We start from the raw sequence: 15,151 nt of genomic DNA, 5'->3' as shown, positions 1-15,151 counted from the left end.
CGGGGAGATGAGACCAGCGAGCTGATGATACCCCGCTGCTCAAGGGGGTTGTGAAAAGCTACAGGACAGAAACAGAGACTGCAGCCTGAGAAGGAGAGACAAGAGGGAAAGATGAAGACACACACGGTGATCAAGGACTCTGGGCTGTGGCTTTTCACACTACACGCACATCCCAGGGAGACACAACACACGAGAGGAGGCAGAACCCCGCAGTGTCAGCCAGCAGTAACACCAAGCCCTGACAGCAAGCTCAAGGTCTGAATACCAAGCAGCACTTTTCTTCCTGGTGAATCTGGCTTCCACACTGCCCTGGGCTCCCTGTGCACAGCAAGAACAGACTTTATTCCACTACCTTTTCAGAACAGGCTGAGATTTGTACAATTTCATGGCTGGAAGGATCCTTCGTGATGACAGAGTCCAGCCACACCCTCTACTGATCACGAACTATGAAATCCCAGGAGGGGCACAGACGGGTCCAGGATCACAAACTTGTGGCTTGGTAATGGCAGTACCAGGACCAGCACCCAGGTCTCCTCACTCAGGCCCTCTGCCCCAGCCTTACTACTGCCTTAGCCTGGGGAGGCCTGGAGACGAGCCAGCAGGGCGCCATGCTACTGCTCTCGGAAGTGGCATGGACACAAACATTCCAGGCCAAGAGAATGGTGAGATGCACTTAGCAAAGACCAGGTGGGTTAGCAGGTGACGAGAGAGGGAGGCTGCAGGAGGGGCCCTGAGGATGGTGGGGAGCAGCAGCTGCAGGTGCAGCTGGGAGAGGAGCCAAGCAGCACAGGGCAAAGGAGGGCCACGGTGTTGGGGAGGCCCACCGCTGACCCAAGCCCCCACCTGCTGGCTATGGATACGCCTGTGGCATCTGGCAGCCTGGGAGCAGGGGCTGAGCCAGTGGACAATGGTGGGAGTCGCCCAAGGGTGGGGCTGTCAAGGCTGTAAAGGGAGAAGGTTGGGGGAGCAGTCAGAGCACTTGGCAGAGGGCTTAGGGGAGGAAGTGATGCAAAGAGTGAGGGGGAGGGGGAGAGACAGAGAACTAGAGGCATCACAGAAAGGGTGGGGCCCAGGGACATGAGGTCTAGGGGTCAGAAGTTGTGACCACAAGGCGGGACTCTGGCTGTGGCTCTGCAGAGGGCCAACATGAGGGTGCGTAGTGGGAGGGTCCTGGGTGTCTACAGGGACACATTTCTAAAGGCAGGTGAAGAGAGAGTCCCCAGTGCGGAGGCCAGAGAGACTGGAGTGAGACAGGCTGTCCTGAGAAATGGGAAGACCTACGGACAGGAGCTCCAGGACCCGGAAAAGGTGTGGCAGGGTGAACTGCTAAACACATCACCCCACCCAGAGGTGGGGAAGGCAGGTGGGGCCCAGCCCCAGAGAGGCCACATGCACTGCAGGTAAGGGCTGTCCTCACAGTACCCAGGTGGTTTTCCGAGGTTTGAGGTCGGTGTCAAGAGGCCCGATCTCCTGAAAGTTTCCAAATCCAGTGCTGGAACCACCCGGACCGCCCTGTGGAAAAATACAAGCACAGAGACCACGTTAGCCAAACCTTAGTCATTACGCTGATGCCGGCATTCACTATAAACGGGGTGGGATTTAGTGACGGCTGGGTGAACCTGCACAGAAGAGGCAATTGCTCAGTGAACCTCGGGCTTCTGCACAGACCAAGCCCCGTATCAGTGGCAGTCTGAGTCCTAGCTGCTCTGCTTCTGATCTAGCTCTCTGCTAATGTAGCTGGGAAGGCACCCGATGATGGTCCAAGTGTTTGGGCCCCTGCCACCTAGGTGGGGAACCCAGAAGGAGTTCCTGGCTCCTGGCTTTGACCTGGCCCAGCCCTGGCTGTTGCAGCCATTTGAGGAGTAAACCAGCACATGGAGATCCCAAGCTCCGTTTCTCTCGCTGATGCTCTGCCTTTCAAACAAATAAATGAATCTTGAAAGAGGGAGGGAGGGAGGGAGAGAGGAAGAAAAGAAAGAAAGGGAGAGAAAGAAAGGAACAGGGCTGAGCTAAGGGCCCTGGGGAAAACTTGCTGCCTTCTGGTTTGGGGAGTGGGAGCCATGACCTGTCTGGGGGACCCCTGACCTTCAGCACTGGAGCAACCTTCACAAACGTCTCACCCAACCCCTCTCACTTCACACAGTGTGGTGAGGCCCGAGAAGGGATGTGGCTTGGCCCTGGGCTACTGGGCAATTAGCAGCTCTCACAGGACTGGGCCTGAATCTCCTGACTCCACCTCCACCCACTCCTCTGAGGGTGGGGGACTGTCACCTCAGATTGTTAGGGTGCCCGGACTAAGGGGCAATTTGGTCAAGCTGATTCTCTGGATACAACATACCCAACATAGAAGTGCCGGGGGGCCCTACACTGTGAGAGGCCCAGAGTAGAGGGCAGGACAGACAAGAGACACAGTGGGGCAGCCCAGATGGACTTCCTGACGGAGACAGGAGGGGGCCTCTTGGTAGCTGGGCAGGGGAAAGGAGACTGCTTTCCTGGACAAATCTAGGAGGCTATGAGGAGAGCAGGATCAGCTGCAGGGAGCCTAGAACAAAAGGACACAGCACCTCAGTGCACAGCAGCATGGGTAGCAAAGGGCGATAGGAAAGAAGAAAGGCAACAGCTCAGGCAAAGCAGAAGCCAGGGCAATAGTGGAAGGAAATCTAAAGAGAAAGACAAGGTGGAGTCAGGGCTAAGGGGGGATGAGACAACTGCAAGAGGCCCTGACTCGGAGAACCTGCAGCAGCCTCAGATCAAAACTGGACGGCTGTATAGCCCACTACTGTGTGTGCTTCCAACTCAAGATTTCCTAACACGGGGCAACACCAGATGGAGCTACGCATGGTACAGCAACTTAGATCAACGGCAACAGTAACAGGTAGCTGGAATGTCAGTGAACTATGCCTACAGGATGGAACATAATGCTGCCATGTAGACTCACAGACTCAAAAGCTATGAGACAATGTTGCAAAATGCTTCTACTGTGATAAGCAATCAATTAAAACCGAGTACTCAGATGTATCCTTGAATGGCAGCTGGGTCACTTTTTCCCTAGCAGACTTACAGGATGGGGCCGGAGCAAAGTGTCAGGGCTAGAGGAGCTGGGAATCCTGGGAGGCTTGGTGTTGGTGGAGAAATCCCACTTCCTGTTCTGCTTTTGAGACCACAGTGGCAGCAGATGACCCCTCCCCCTACTCCCCCGACCCAGGCTCCCCACTACCACCACCATGGCAAGAGGAAGCTGGCTGAAAGATGTGTGGTTGTTCTTGATGAACAGATCCCATTACAAACGGTTTCTGACTCAAACTTTGGGAGGGGGTGGTACCCTAAGCTGGGGCTATCCTGTGACTCTGAAATACAGTAAATGTAGCAGTGAACTACAAAAATGCTTACGTGACTTGAAGTGTCCTTAAAATAGCCTTCTACTCCACTCAGATGATGCGACCTAGATTCTCAGATTCCCCCCAAAGAAGTCAGTGCTTGAGTCCTCAGTAGGCTGTGAAGACAGACCTCCTTTTCATCTAAATTAATTGTTCCTATCTCAATCATAACATTCTTTCCTCCTTTTTCCTTGTGGCTCTAGGGAACCGGAGGAGAGCGACCGAGTGTCTGCTGATAACCTTCAAAGAACCTCAGACGCAGAAGGTCATGTTAACTGCACGTGGCTGGGGGGTGGGGGCGGGGGCACTGGGTAGAGGCTGCAGAGCAAGTGGGAATGGGTAGGGCTCGCCTCCCCCACCTCCAGGCTCTCCCGCTCTCTCTGGGAAGGGGCCATCACTGGTCAGATTTGGGGACAGTGAATTCAAGGCAGAGTTGCCGGATATCTTGATATTTGGAAAGAGTCAGGAAATGGCCTGCCTTGAAAATGCTGACAACCAATTCCATGAAAACCACCATCTCACTCCACGTCAATCCAAAGTACAGTTACAACTTCCAAAATTCAGGTTCTTCAAACTATTTCCCAGAGTGCTCCGAAAGCGTCCCCAGGGCAGCCAGGGACCAAGGGGGAGGCCCAGTGGGAGGGACTGGGCATCCTGCCGCCACCTCAGCTGGGGCACTTCTGCTTTTCTCTGCTTTGGCTCCCGATGTGGACTTTAGTCTGAGTGTGAAGACAGTTGTTCTGATTAATAAATAACGAGGTTGAAACCCAAGGCCCAGAGAAGGAAGCGTGGCCCTGGCAAGCAGCACCTCCCCCTCCAGCTGCCTGGGGTGGACAGGGCTCCCTGAGTCCTTTTCTTACCTTTGTTCCTGGGCTAAGCCTCCCCTCTAGCCCTCAGTAAGTCACCTACGATAAGCGGAGGAGAGAAAGGCCCTGCCTGAGAATGCTCATCTTCACTCTGTCTCACCCGGAAGCCTAGGCCTGGGAGGCTGCCTGTGGACACTGGCATTCGGGCGGGAAGTCTCATTCCCACCCCAGGCAGGTGAGGAGCAGGGCTGCCCTATTTACTGGTGAGTGACCTGGAAGCCAGGCTGGGCCCGAGGCTGAAGCAACCCCTCCCTGGAGACGGGTCTTCCAGCAGATGTGAGCCACCTTCGGACACACACTGCAGTAATGCCAGGAAGGGGCCTATGCCCATCTCTAAGTGCCCTTCAACCAGCACCCTGCCTGCAGTCCCACAATCAGAATGCAAGGCTAAAATGCAAACACATATAGGGAGAAGGGTAGAGCTTCACATGTACACTAAGATAACAAGGCTGGGAGCTGGCGGTCCTTTCACAAGATGAGCTTTCTGGGGTCAAGAAGCGAGGTGCAGGGCAGGTGCTGTGGTGCAGTGGGTTAAGCTGCTGCGTGGGATGCCCACATCCAATATCAGAGTGGCAGTTCGAGTCCTGGTTGCTCTGTTTCCGATCCAGCTTCCTGTTAGTGTGTCTTAGATGGCAGATGATGGCCATCTGGGTCCCAGCCATCTCCGTGGGTGATCTAGATGGAGTTCTGGGCTTCTGACTTCTTCTACCTGGCCCAGCTCTGGCTGTTGCAGGCATTTGGGGAATGAAACAGCAGATAGAAGATCTCTCTCTCTCCCTATCTGCTTTTCAAGTAGATGAAAAAATAAACATTTATAAAAATAAAATAAAAAAGTCGAGGGCCCAGCAAAGGATTATAGGCAATGAGAGAGGAAGGGAGGGTTACTGTGCATCAACCTTGGCTTCAGAACCTTTCAGAACAGCTTTATCAGTAAGGATACACCAATACAGCAGTGGGATCATTCCATAAGGGTTCCTGCAACCATCTGCACTTCACAGAAAAAAGACTGTGGCAAAAGGCTAGAGCCCCTCACCCTCTGGGTTGGCCTCCTAGGCTATCTCCACTGCGTCAACGAGATGCTGACCCCCACCGCCACCCTCTGGGCCTGGCTGCTGGACCAGATCAGCCCTTCCCTGCTGAGCTGTCAGCTCTGAAGAATAAATAGGGGGAGACCTGGCCTCAACCCGAGGCTGCACAGGGAAGCCACATTACCTGAAGCCACATGACCAGGGGCAGTTCTGAGAAGTTCTTGCAGGGGTGGGTGGCATAATAGAGCCACCAGAACATGTGGGCATCCTGGCGGACAGTCACATAGCCCCACACTTCCTTGCCCTCCTCCGTGGGCTCATCAGTGACAGCTCCTGCAACGGAAACTCAGTTTCACTTTCCCGAAGAAAGGTTCAAGGGCAAGTCCAAGCCTGGTAGACCTGGCCATGCCAGGTTGGATGTGACTGGTTTTATATTTCAGACAACTTACCCACCCAAATCTATTATGTGGGATATAGAAATAAAGAAACCTAAGCTACAAGAAAAGAAACCAAAAAGTAGCACATGGAAGACAGCTGATTTTTCACTTTTTTCTCTCCATCTTTCTGTAATCACTGAACACTTAATAGAATTTTATAAAACTGAGAGCGCTTGACATTTTGAGAAAAAAATAAACACCTCAAAATGTAATATACTAGTGTTTAATATTATGTTGACTATGTGGTTAAAGACTTATCACCCATTAGTGGAGCTGAGACTATTCAATACATGGTTCTAGCACAACAACCTTGGTTCCATCACACTATAAGCTAAAATGAATTCCAAGTGGATCGACTATTTAAAATTTAAATATTAGAAATAATACAAAAATATACAGCTAGCTCTTTAAATCCACACAGTCCACACCCGTGGATTCAACTAACCTTGGATCAAGAATATATGAAGGAGTAGGTGTGGCACATGGGTTAAGCTGCCACTTGGGGTGCCTGCATCCCATACTGCAGTGCCAGTTAGAAGCCTGGCTCCTCTGCTTCCAACCCAGTGCCCTGTTAGTACACCTGGGAAGCAGCAGATGATGGCTCAAGTACTTGAGTTCCTGCCACCCATGTGGGAGACCCAGATGGAGTTCCTGGTTCCTGGCTTTGGCCTGGCCCAGCCCGGGCTTTTGCCAGCATTTGGGAAGTGAACCAGTGGATGGAAGATCTTCTGTTTCTCACTTTGACACTCTGCCTTTCAAATAAGTAAATACATAAATCTTCAAAAAATTTGGAACTAAAAATAAAATAAAAATACAAATATAGTACAGCAACTATTTACATCACATTTACATGTTTGGGATCATAAGTTGCCTAGAGATGATTTAAAGTATATAGGAGGAAAAAAAAGTACACAGGAGGATATATGTAGGTCATGTACAAATATTACCCCATTTTATGCAAGGGACATGAGTATCTTTGGATTTTGGTACTGAGGAAGGTTCTGGAACAAGCTCCCCCTCAGAGGCACCGAGGAATAGCCATGGATGAATATTTTTCTGACTTCTGGGTGAGGAAAAGTTTTAAGCAAATCTCAGAAATTGTAAAGAAAAATATCAACAGAGGTGAGAACAGAAACTTGTCAAATTTCTATGTAGCAGAATTCCTGTACATCAAACATAAAATTGAAAGGAAAAAAGCAATGAAAGAGCTGTAGTAAATCTAAAAAAGGGTAATTTTCCTTATTCATTCAGAACAATTTTTTTCCAGTGGAGATTTTTTTGTGTGTGTGTGTACGTGTAATGTGTATATATGTTTATCTGCATATACGTATGTATATGATAGATATCTATGTCTGTATACACATACATATATAAATAGATATATATCTATACTCCTTGCACCTCCCAACTTCAGTTTTCCTTACCTTAACTTCTACAGCCTTTGCAAAAATAGGTACTGCAGCCGGTGCCGCGGCTCACTGGGCTAATCCTCCACCTTGCGGCGCCGGCACACCGGGTTCTAGTCCCGGTCGGGGCGCCGGATTCTGTCCCGGTTGCCCCTCTTCCAGGCCAGCTCTCTGCTGTGGCCCAGGAAGGCAGTGGAGGATGGCCCAAGTCCTTGGGCCCTGCACCCCATGGGAGACCAGGAGAAGCACCTGGCTCCTGCCTTCAGATCAGCGCGGTGCGCTGGCCGCAGCGCGCCAGCCACGGCGGCCATTGGAGGGTGAACCAACGGCAAAAGGAAGACCTTTCTCTCTGTCTCTCTCTCTCACTATCCACTCTGCCTGTCAAAAAAAAAAAAAAAAAAAAAAATAGGTACTGCAAAAGAGTAGAGTAAATCAGCTCAAGTAACAAAGTCCAAGTTACAGTGTCTTTTCTTTTCCTCACAAATCACTCTGTGGGGCTACAAGTGTAAAGGCTAAGCACCTTCAAAGATGAGGGGAAGAAAGAGTCCTTTAGCATCTGGATTGTCTGCCTTCTGCTTCCTCCCTTCTCAAATCTCAAGCCTCTCTGGCAAGTAAAAAAAAAAAAAAAAAATTGATCTCAAGAGGAAAGAGATGTGACTGGACGAGGAGACAGTTCCGTCCTGGAAATAAGAACGAAGCGTGAGAAGACCAGAAAACCGGAGGTGTGGCAGCAAAGTTCTCTAAGCACATGAAATCACAAGTGCCCCTGGAAGCCAGAGAAGGTGTTCACCTAAACCCCGGATGGGGGTGGAGTGGGTGGAGGCAGCTCCCTGTCATTCCAGCTGGAGCACCCAGAGAAGGGCCTCACCTCCACGCGATGCCCCATTCCTGGCAGGATTTTAAAGACCCCCTCTGTCTGCATGTTTCTCTGAGGATGCCTACCGCTGAAACACAAGACCCTGAGACGGCCCTCATTGCACAAGAGGGAAAACAAAACTGGTGAGTGACTTGCCTAAGACCACAAGGCCCTCGGGAAGTCTCTGTTCTTGTTTCAGACCAGGGAAACATTTTGCTGGATGAAGAGTGAAAGTCAATTTGCAAGTCATCCTGTTAAAAACGTTTTTTTGTTTTGTCTTCCCAGTTCTGTGCCAGCAGCACGGGGAGAAAGGCCTTGTCTCAACACAATGGGCCCTTCCTGGTAGGATTTTTAAAGGTCTTTCGGAATATAAATAAAAAGGCGCTCTAGCCTCACTAAGCAGTCATGGCCAAGTGTGGCAGAAAAGGGACGTGGGCTTAGCGCTGTGGAAATGCCACTTAACAGCACTTTCCCAAATCAGACATTTTCACACAACTGCTGCTTTCGAGGCCCAGGGGAGAAGGAGGCACTAGAATACCTAGAGCAGAAAAGGGTAGAAAAAGCCCTTGGAATGAAAAATACGAAAAAAAAAAAAAAAAAAGCAAGGTTTAAAAGCACTATAAAAATGCAAGGTAGGAACCCACTAGCAAACTTCCAGCTCTGGAGAGAGGCGAGAGGAGAGACGAGGCCCGTGTCGCTGATGCACCTTCTGTCAGAACCTACCTAGCGCGCTCTGGCCCAGTAGAGGCAGCGGCAGAAGCAGCAGCAACAGCAGCAGCCACCGAGGCCCGGGACGGCTCGGCGGCGCCAGCTCCATGATGAATATCGCGCGGCAGCATCAGCAACAGGCTGTACCCGGGGTCCCACCACGTGACGGCTGCGGGCGGAGCCGGGGGGCGGACCGGGGGCGGGGTCTGGGCGGGCGAGGCGGGGCCGAGGCTCGCCGCCGCGGGCGCCCTCTGCCGGGCAGGCCGGGGCAGTTCCGCAGGCCTGGCCTTGGCATCTTCCTTGTAGGGCCCTTATAGGGCCGCGGGTGCGGGTGCGGGGCTGACGAGTTGAAGGCTGTGCGACGGCTCTGAGAGACTACAGAGAAATAACCCTGCTGCCCCGCCCTTCTCTGGTAATGTTGTGGCTATATTTTGTGTCTTTTGATAGGTGTTTTTGTTACATAAGCCCATGCATTGGTCAAAACTCAACAAAGGTACCCTTAAGATATGTGTATTGGGACTGGTGTGGCCCAGCGGATTAAGGTGCCACCTGCAACACTGGTATCCCATGTGAATGCCAGTTTGTGTCACAGCTACACTTCTTCCGATTCATCTCCCTGTTAATGTGCCTGGGAAAGCAGAGGAAGATGGCCCAAAGCCTGCACCCATGTGGGAGACCTGGGTGGAGTTCCAGGCTCTTGGCCTCACCTCACCCGGCCCTGGCCATTGAGGCCATTTGGGAATCAAACAGCAAATGGAAGATCTTTCTCTTGATCTTTCCCTCTCTTTCCGTCTCTCTTTCAAATCAATATGTCTTGAATTTGTTCTCTTTCTTTGCACTTTGCTATGCTGGAATTTCAAACAAACTTTCCTCAAATCCTTCCTCCCCCTCCTCCTGGCAAGCTGCCATTGAACCTGCAGCTGTCAGCGCCCTGGGCAGGAAGACTTCCCTAGGGCTGCAGACTCAGCTAAGGCGGGGCTCACAGCATCCTTGACCTCTCCTTCATCACGCGCATCACCACTGTTTTTAAATGATCATGTGTGTGGCTATTTATCTCATTTGATCTTCCTTGCTAGACTGTCAGCTCCGTGAGGTTGAGGGTCAGGCCGTCAGTGACAGTTGGCCAAACAGACTGTGATCACAAGGCAACGTTGAGAGTGTCACACGTGAGCCAGGCAGGCTCCTTGGAAAATGATCTTCCATAACGTCACCAAGTTTGGGAGAGATTCTTCTTCTATGGTGTGCAGAGCCCAAGAAGCCCTGGCATATTTGGGGACCAGTAAGTTATGGGGGAAGTTGTTGGGGAATAAAGCGTCAGAGGACTCGGGTAAGTCTGGACCAGGATGCAGGGTCCTGAGTACAACAGGCTGTCACACCACCAATTCAGCATTTAGCAAAGGTGATGTGGATCCGGGCAGTCACACAGCCCGAACTGTATGTCTGTCAATTTTGTTGTGCAGGTGCCCAAACAAGGTGCCCTTCCTCTTCTTCAGGGCTAATTGCCACAGGGATGATCAGAACCCCAACAGGCTAATAGCCATGATGTGAAATCACAAAGCCCCCCAGGCTGAGGTGGAGGCAGGATGAAACTGCTGGACAGAGCTGAGTGGGGGCGGGAATACTTGGGCAAGGAAATGCATTAGACAGCATTCTTGGGAGTCACAGAAACCCAGGAAGGCCAGTGGGGCTTTGTGTGCCTCTTCCTTCTCAGTTTTGCAGAAGCCTCATTTCATGAACCATTGAAAAATGATATGCTTTTTGGTTGTTGCTTTATTCTTTTTAAAAAAATATATTTTCATTTTATTTGAGAGGTAGAGATACACACATACAGAGAGATAGAGACAAAGAAACAGAGAGACAGAGATCTTCCATCTGCTGGTTCACTCCCCAAATACCCAAAACAGCCAAGATAGGCCAGGTTGAAGCCAGGCGCCCAGAACTTATTTTGGGTCTCCCACATGCATAGCAGGGATGCAAGTATTTGAGCTATCATCTTCTGCCTCCCAGGATGCACACTGGCAGGAAGCTGGATGGGAAGTGGAGTACCCAGGATTTGAACCAGATATTCTGAAATGGGATGCAGGTGTCCCAAGCCTCAAGTTAATCCACTGCACCCACAATGGCCACCCTGGTTGCTTTGTCTTAAGTGATAAATGTGAGCTGTTAATAAAAGGATTCATCATGAATAACATACACACACACACACACACACACACAATGTGTGATGCTGATCCACGACAAGTACAAGAAATTTGGAGCCCTATTTTTGGCTTCAGTTTTTAAATTTAAATTCCTGTAGGCACAGTAACAGGCATGTACCAAGCGGTGTGGGTGCATCAGAACACAGTTTAATTCTTACATTTCCAAACTCAAATTTAAGTAAATGAAGAACCAGAGTCTGAGAGTACCTGTGTACACACTGGCAGGATGAGACCTTGGGCCAGGGTCTCTCACCGCCATGATGCAATAATGAGCCCGCCCACCTCTTCAGGTGCCAACACACCCGGTTAGGGACCATGAACCTTTCTCCACACCAGGCAGTGATGAGGGTCCCCCCACCCCCCAGCCAGAGCAGTGTCAGAGGAAGCCAGCTGAAACAGAATGAACAGGATCTGCTCTCAGAACATTCGCCACACTTTGGCTTTTGTGCTTTTCTCTCATGTCCTGGACACCTTTTCATATCCATATATTTTGAACCATCTCAGGAAGATGGTTGAATAGATCATGATTCCCCCCGCAGCGGGATTTTATATAGCTATTAAATAGACATACACTAGTTTATCCTATTTCATCCTAGTCCTGGGCATTTACTTTGCTTCCAGGAAGTCGCTATTCTAAACCAACACCCCATGGAAGGTTTTGCCCAGAGGTGTCAGGCTCTCTGTAGGAGTGGAATTGCTGGATCAAAGAGTACATGCAGGGCTGGGTGCTGTCGCGCAGTGAGTTGAGATCTCTACATCTGGTATCAGAGTGCTTGGGATCGAGTCTTGCCTCCACTTCTCATCCAGCTTCCTGCAAATGTGCCTGGGAGGCAGCAGAGGCCCAAGTACTTGGGTTCCTGCCATCTGTTGTGCGACTGGAATGGTGTTCCTGGGTCATGGCTTTGGCCTAACCCTGCTTTGGCTGCTGCAGACATTTAGAGAGTGAACTAGCAGTTAGAAGACCTCTCTCTCTCTCCCCGTCACTCTGCCTTTCAAAAAAAGAGCACACATGTACCTACAATTTTTCTTTTTTGTTTTGTGTATTTACAATTTAAACAAGTGATGTCAGATAACCTTTTAGAAGTATCCAAGATTAAAAAATAGATCCTTTCTATAATTAAATATAGCAAAATACAGATAAATGCAAAGAATAAAAAATATTGCAAAATTATAAAGTACAAAGGAGCATAAATATTGCAAAAATACAGTTAAGTATTGTGTACCTACCATCCAGCTTTATTAAAATTTTTTTAAAGATTTATTTATTTATTTGAAAGTCAGAGTTACACAGAGAGAGGAGAGGCAGAGAGAGAGAGAAATGTCTTCCATCTGCTGGTTCACTCCCCAGTTGGCCGCAATGGCTGGAGCTGTGCCGATCCGAAGCCAGGAGCCAGGAGCTTCTTCCGGGTCTCCCACGTGGGTGCTGGGGCCCAAGGACTTGTGCCATCTTCTACTGCTTTCCCAGGGCACAGCAGAGAGCTGGATGGGAAGTGGAGCAGCCGGGTGCCGAACCAGCGCCCATATGGGATGCAGGCACTGCAGGCCAGGGCATTAAACCACTGAGCCACAGCACAGGCCCCCCAGCTTTATTAAAAGCAATGTTAATAAATGTAAGAATAGGGCCGGCGCCGCGGCTCACTAGGCTAATCCTCCGCCTTGCGGCGCCGGCACACCGGGTTCTAGTCCCGGTTGGGGCGCCGGATTCTGTCCCGGTTGCCCCTCTTCCAGGCCAGCCCTCTGCTGTGGCCAGGGAGTGCAGTGGAGGATGGCCCAGGTGCTTGGGCCCTGCACCCCATGGGAGACCAGGAAAAGCACCTGGCTCCTGGCTCCTGCCATCGGATCAGCGCGGTGCGCCGGCCGCAGCGCGCCGGCCGCGGCGGCCATTGGAGGGTGAACCAGCGGCAAAGGAAGACCTTTCTCTCTGTCTCTCTCTCTCACTGTCCACTCTGCCTGTCAAAAAATAAATAAATAAATAAATAAATGTAAGAATAAATGATATAATAATCACTTGAGTGTTAATCAAAATTTAAAAAAATATTTAGTAGACATTTGGCATAGCAGTTGAGTTACTGTTTGGGGTGCCTGTATCCCACATCAGAATCCCAGCTCTGCTTCCTATCCAGCTTCGTGCTAATGTACCACTTAGGTGGCAGCAGATGAAGGCTCAAGTAGTTGGGTCCCTGCCACTGATGCAGGGGACTCAGATTGAGTTCTAGGTTCCAGGCTTCAGCCTGGCCCAGCCCTGGCTATTGTGGGCATTTGGGGAGTGAACCAGCAGGTGGCAGATCTCTGTTGTCTCTGTCTTTCAAATAAATTAAACAAATTTCAAAATTAAAAAATGTTTAAGGAAATGGAAAAATTTTAAAAATGTTTGAGGGGGCTTTCATTGTGGCATAGCGGGTAAAGCCACTGCCTGGGACACCAGCATCCCATATGAGCGCTGCTTCATGTCCAGGTTGCTCCTCTGCTGATCCAGCTCCCTAATGGCCTGGGAAAAGCAGCAGAAGATGGCCCAAGTGCTTGAGCCCCTGCACCCACATGGGAGACCCAGATGAAGCTCCTGACTCCCGCCTTTGGCCTGACCTATCCCTGGCTGTTGTGGCCATCTTGGGGGCCAAACAAGTGAATGGAAGATCTCCCCCTCCCCAACTCTGTCTCTGTCTCTCTCGCTCTCTATAAGATAAATCTTAAAAAAAAAAGTTTGAGATGGAAATGCTGACTAATGAGATTTGATCATCACTTCTTGAATACATGTATTGGATTATCACACTGTACCTCACAAGTATAAACAATTAAAATAATAATTAAGGGTATGGCACCGAGCACAGCAGATTAAGCCACCATCTGCAGTGCCAGCATCCCATATGAGTGCCGGTTCAAATCCTGGCTGCTCTACTTCCAATCCAGCTCCCTGCTAGCGTGCCATGGAAAGCACTGGAAGATTGCCCAATTACTTGAGAGATCTGGCCCAGCCCCGGCTATTGGGGCTATTTGGGGAGTGAACCAGCAGATAGAAGATTTCTGTCTCTCCTCTCTCTGTAACTCTGCCTTCAAATAAATAAATAAAAAAAACAAAACAAAAAAGAATTAAAAATTAGAAAAAAAAATAACTTAGTGATGTCTTCCCAGATATGAGACAGTGAATGATTGCAGCTGTTAGTAAACATTCCTTCTGAAGGTCAGGTGACTTTTTTTTAAAAGATTTATTTATTTGACAGGCAGTGTTACAGACAGTGTGTGAGAGAGAGACAGAGAAAAAGGTCTTCATTCTGTTGGTTCACTCCCCAAGTGACCGCAACAGCAGGAGCTGTGCTGATCCAAAGCCAGGAGCCAGGAGCTTCCTCCCGGTCTCCCATGCGGGTGCAGGGGCCCAAGCACTTGGGCCATCCTCCACTGATTTCCCAGGCCACAGCAGAGAGCTGGATGGGAAGTGGAGCAGCCGGGACTAGAACCGGTGCCCACATGTGATGCCAGTGCCGCAGGCGGAGGATTAACCTAGTGTGCCACGGTGCCGGCCCCTCCCCCTTTTTTAAAAGATTTTTATTTATTTAAGGTGATTCTTAACTCTTTGCTTTTTTTTTAACTTTTATTTAATGAATATAGATTTCCAAAGTACAGCTTATGGACTACATTGGCTCCCCCCCCCCCGATGACTTCCCTCCCACCCGCAACCCTCCCCTTTCCCGCTCTCTCTCCCCTTCCATTCATATCAAGATTCATTTTCAATTTTCTATATATACAGAAGATCAGTTTAGTATACATTAAGTAAAGATTTCAACAGTTTGCACCCACATAGAAACACAAAGTGAAATATACTGTTAACTCTTTGCTTTTTGACAATATTGAACAAAAAACTGATTTTTTGGTTGCTGGTGTACTGAAAACATTTTTTAAAAATAAATATGTGATTTCATTACGTAAACTGTAAGGAACTGACATTGTCAGAACCTCAGTCTTTCCATTCTGATTTTATTTACATGAGCAAGTTTCCTGAGGATGTTACATCTATAAAAACATAGACCCACAATTAATATGGAGCCCTGTTTAGTGATATTCATCCTTACATACTTGGACTAACGGAAAATCCCTCACAGCTTTGCCTTTGATACTTTCATTGTTCTTTTCCTACATAATAGTGATGCATAATTACATGTAATGTTTGAAGCTATTTAGATCAATTATGTATCAGTAATAATAGCATAATTTAATACAAAAGACATAGAGCTTTAGGAAAAAAACTTGAAAAACTGTTTTTTTCAGTGCATCTTCTGA

The 15,151-nt window shown here is 49.3% G+C and overlaps 1 protein-coding gene across 1 annotated transcript in view; it reads right to left on the bottom strand.

Annotated features, from left to right (window-relative positions):
• The window catches only part of SCPEP1 (serine carboxypeptidase 1), a 28,717-nt gene extending 19,904 nt beyond the window's left edge, over positions 1-8,813 (bottom strand). Inside the window, exons 1-3 of the mRNA XM_008271257.5 lie at positions 8,694-8,813; positions 5,456-5,604; positions 1,423-1,512 (exon numbers count right to left, since the gene is read on the bottom strand). Of these exons, the coding sequence (XP_008269479.3) occupies positions 1,423-1,512; positions 5,456-5,604; positions 8,694-8,787 (333 nt within the window). The 5' untranslated portion in view covers positions 8,788-8,813. The remainder of the gene's footprint in view (positions 1-1,422; positions 1,513-5,455; positions 5,605-8,693) is intronic.
• Between the last annotated feature and the right edge of the window lie 6,338 nt (positions 8,814-15,151).

The sequence above is a fragment of the Oryctolagus cuniculus genome, chromosome 17 (assembly GCF_051225735.1).
Source record: "Oryctolagus cuniculus isolate XC-2025 breed Fujian yellow rabbit chromosome 17, ASM5122573v1, whole genome shotgun sequence".
NCBI lineage: Eukaryota > Metazoa > Chordata > Mammalia > Lagomorpha > Leporidae > Oryctolagus > Oryctolagus cuniculus.
This window is presented reverse-complemented; position numbering and strand designations above follow the sequence as displayed.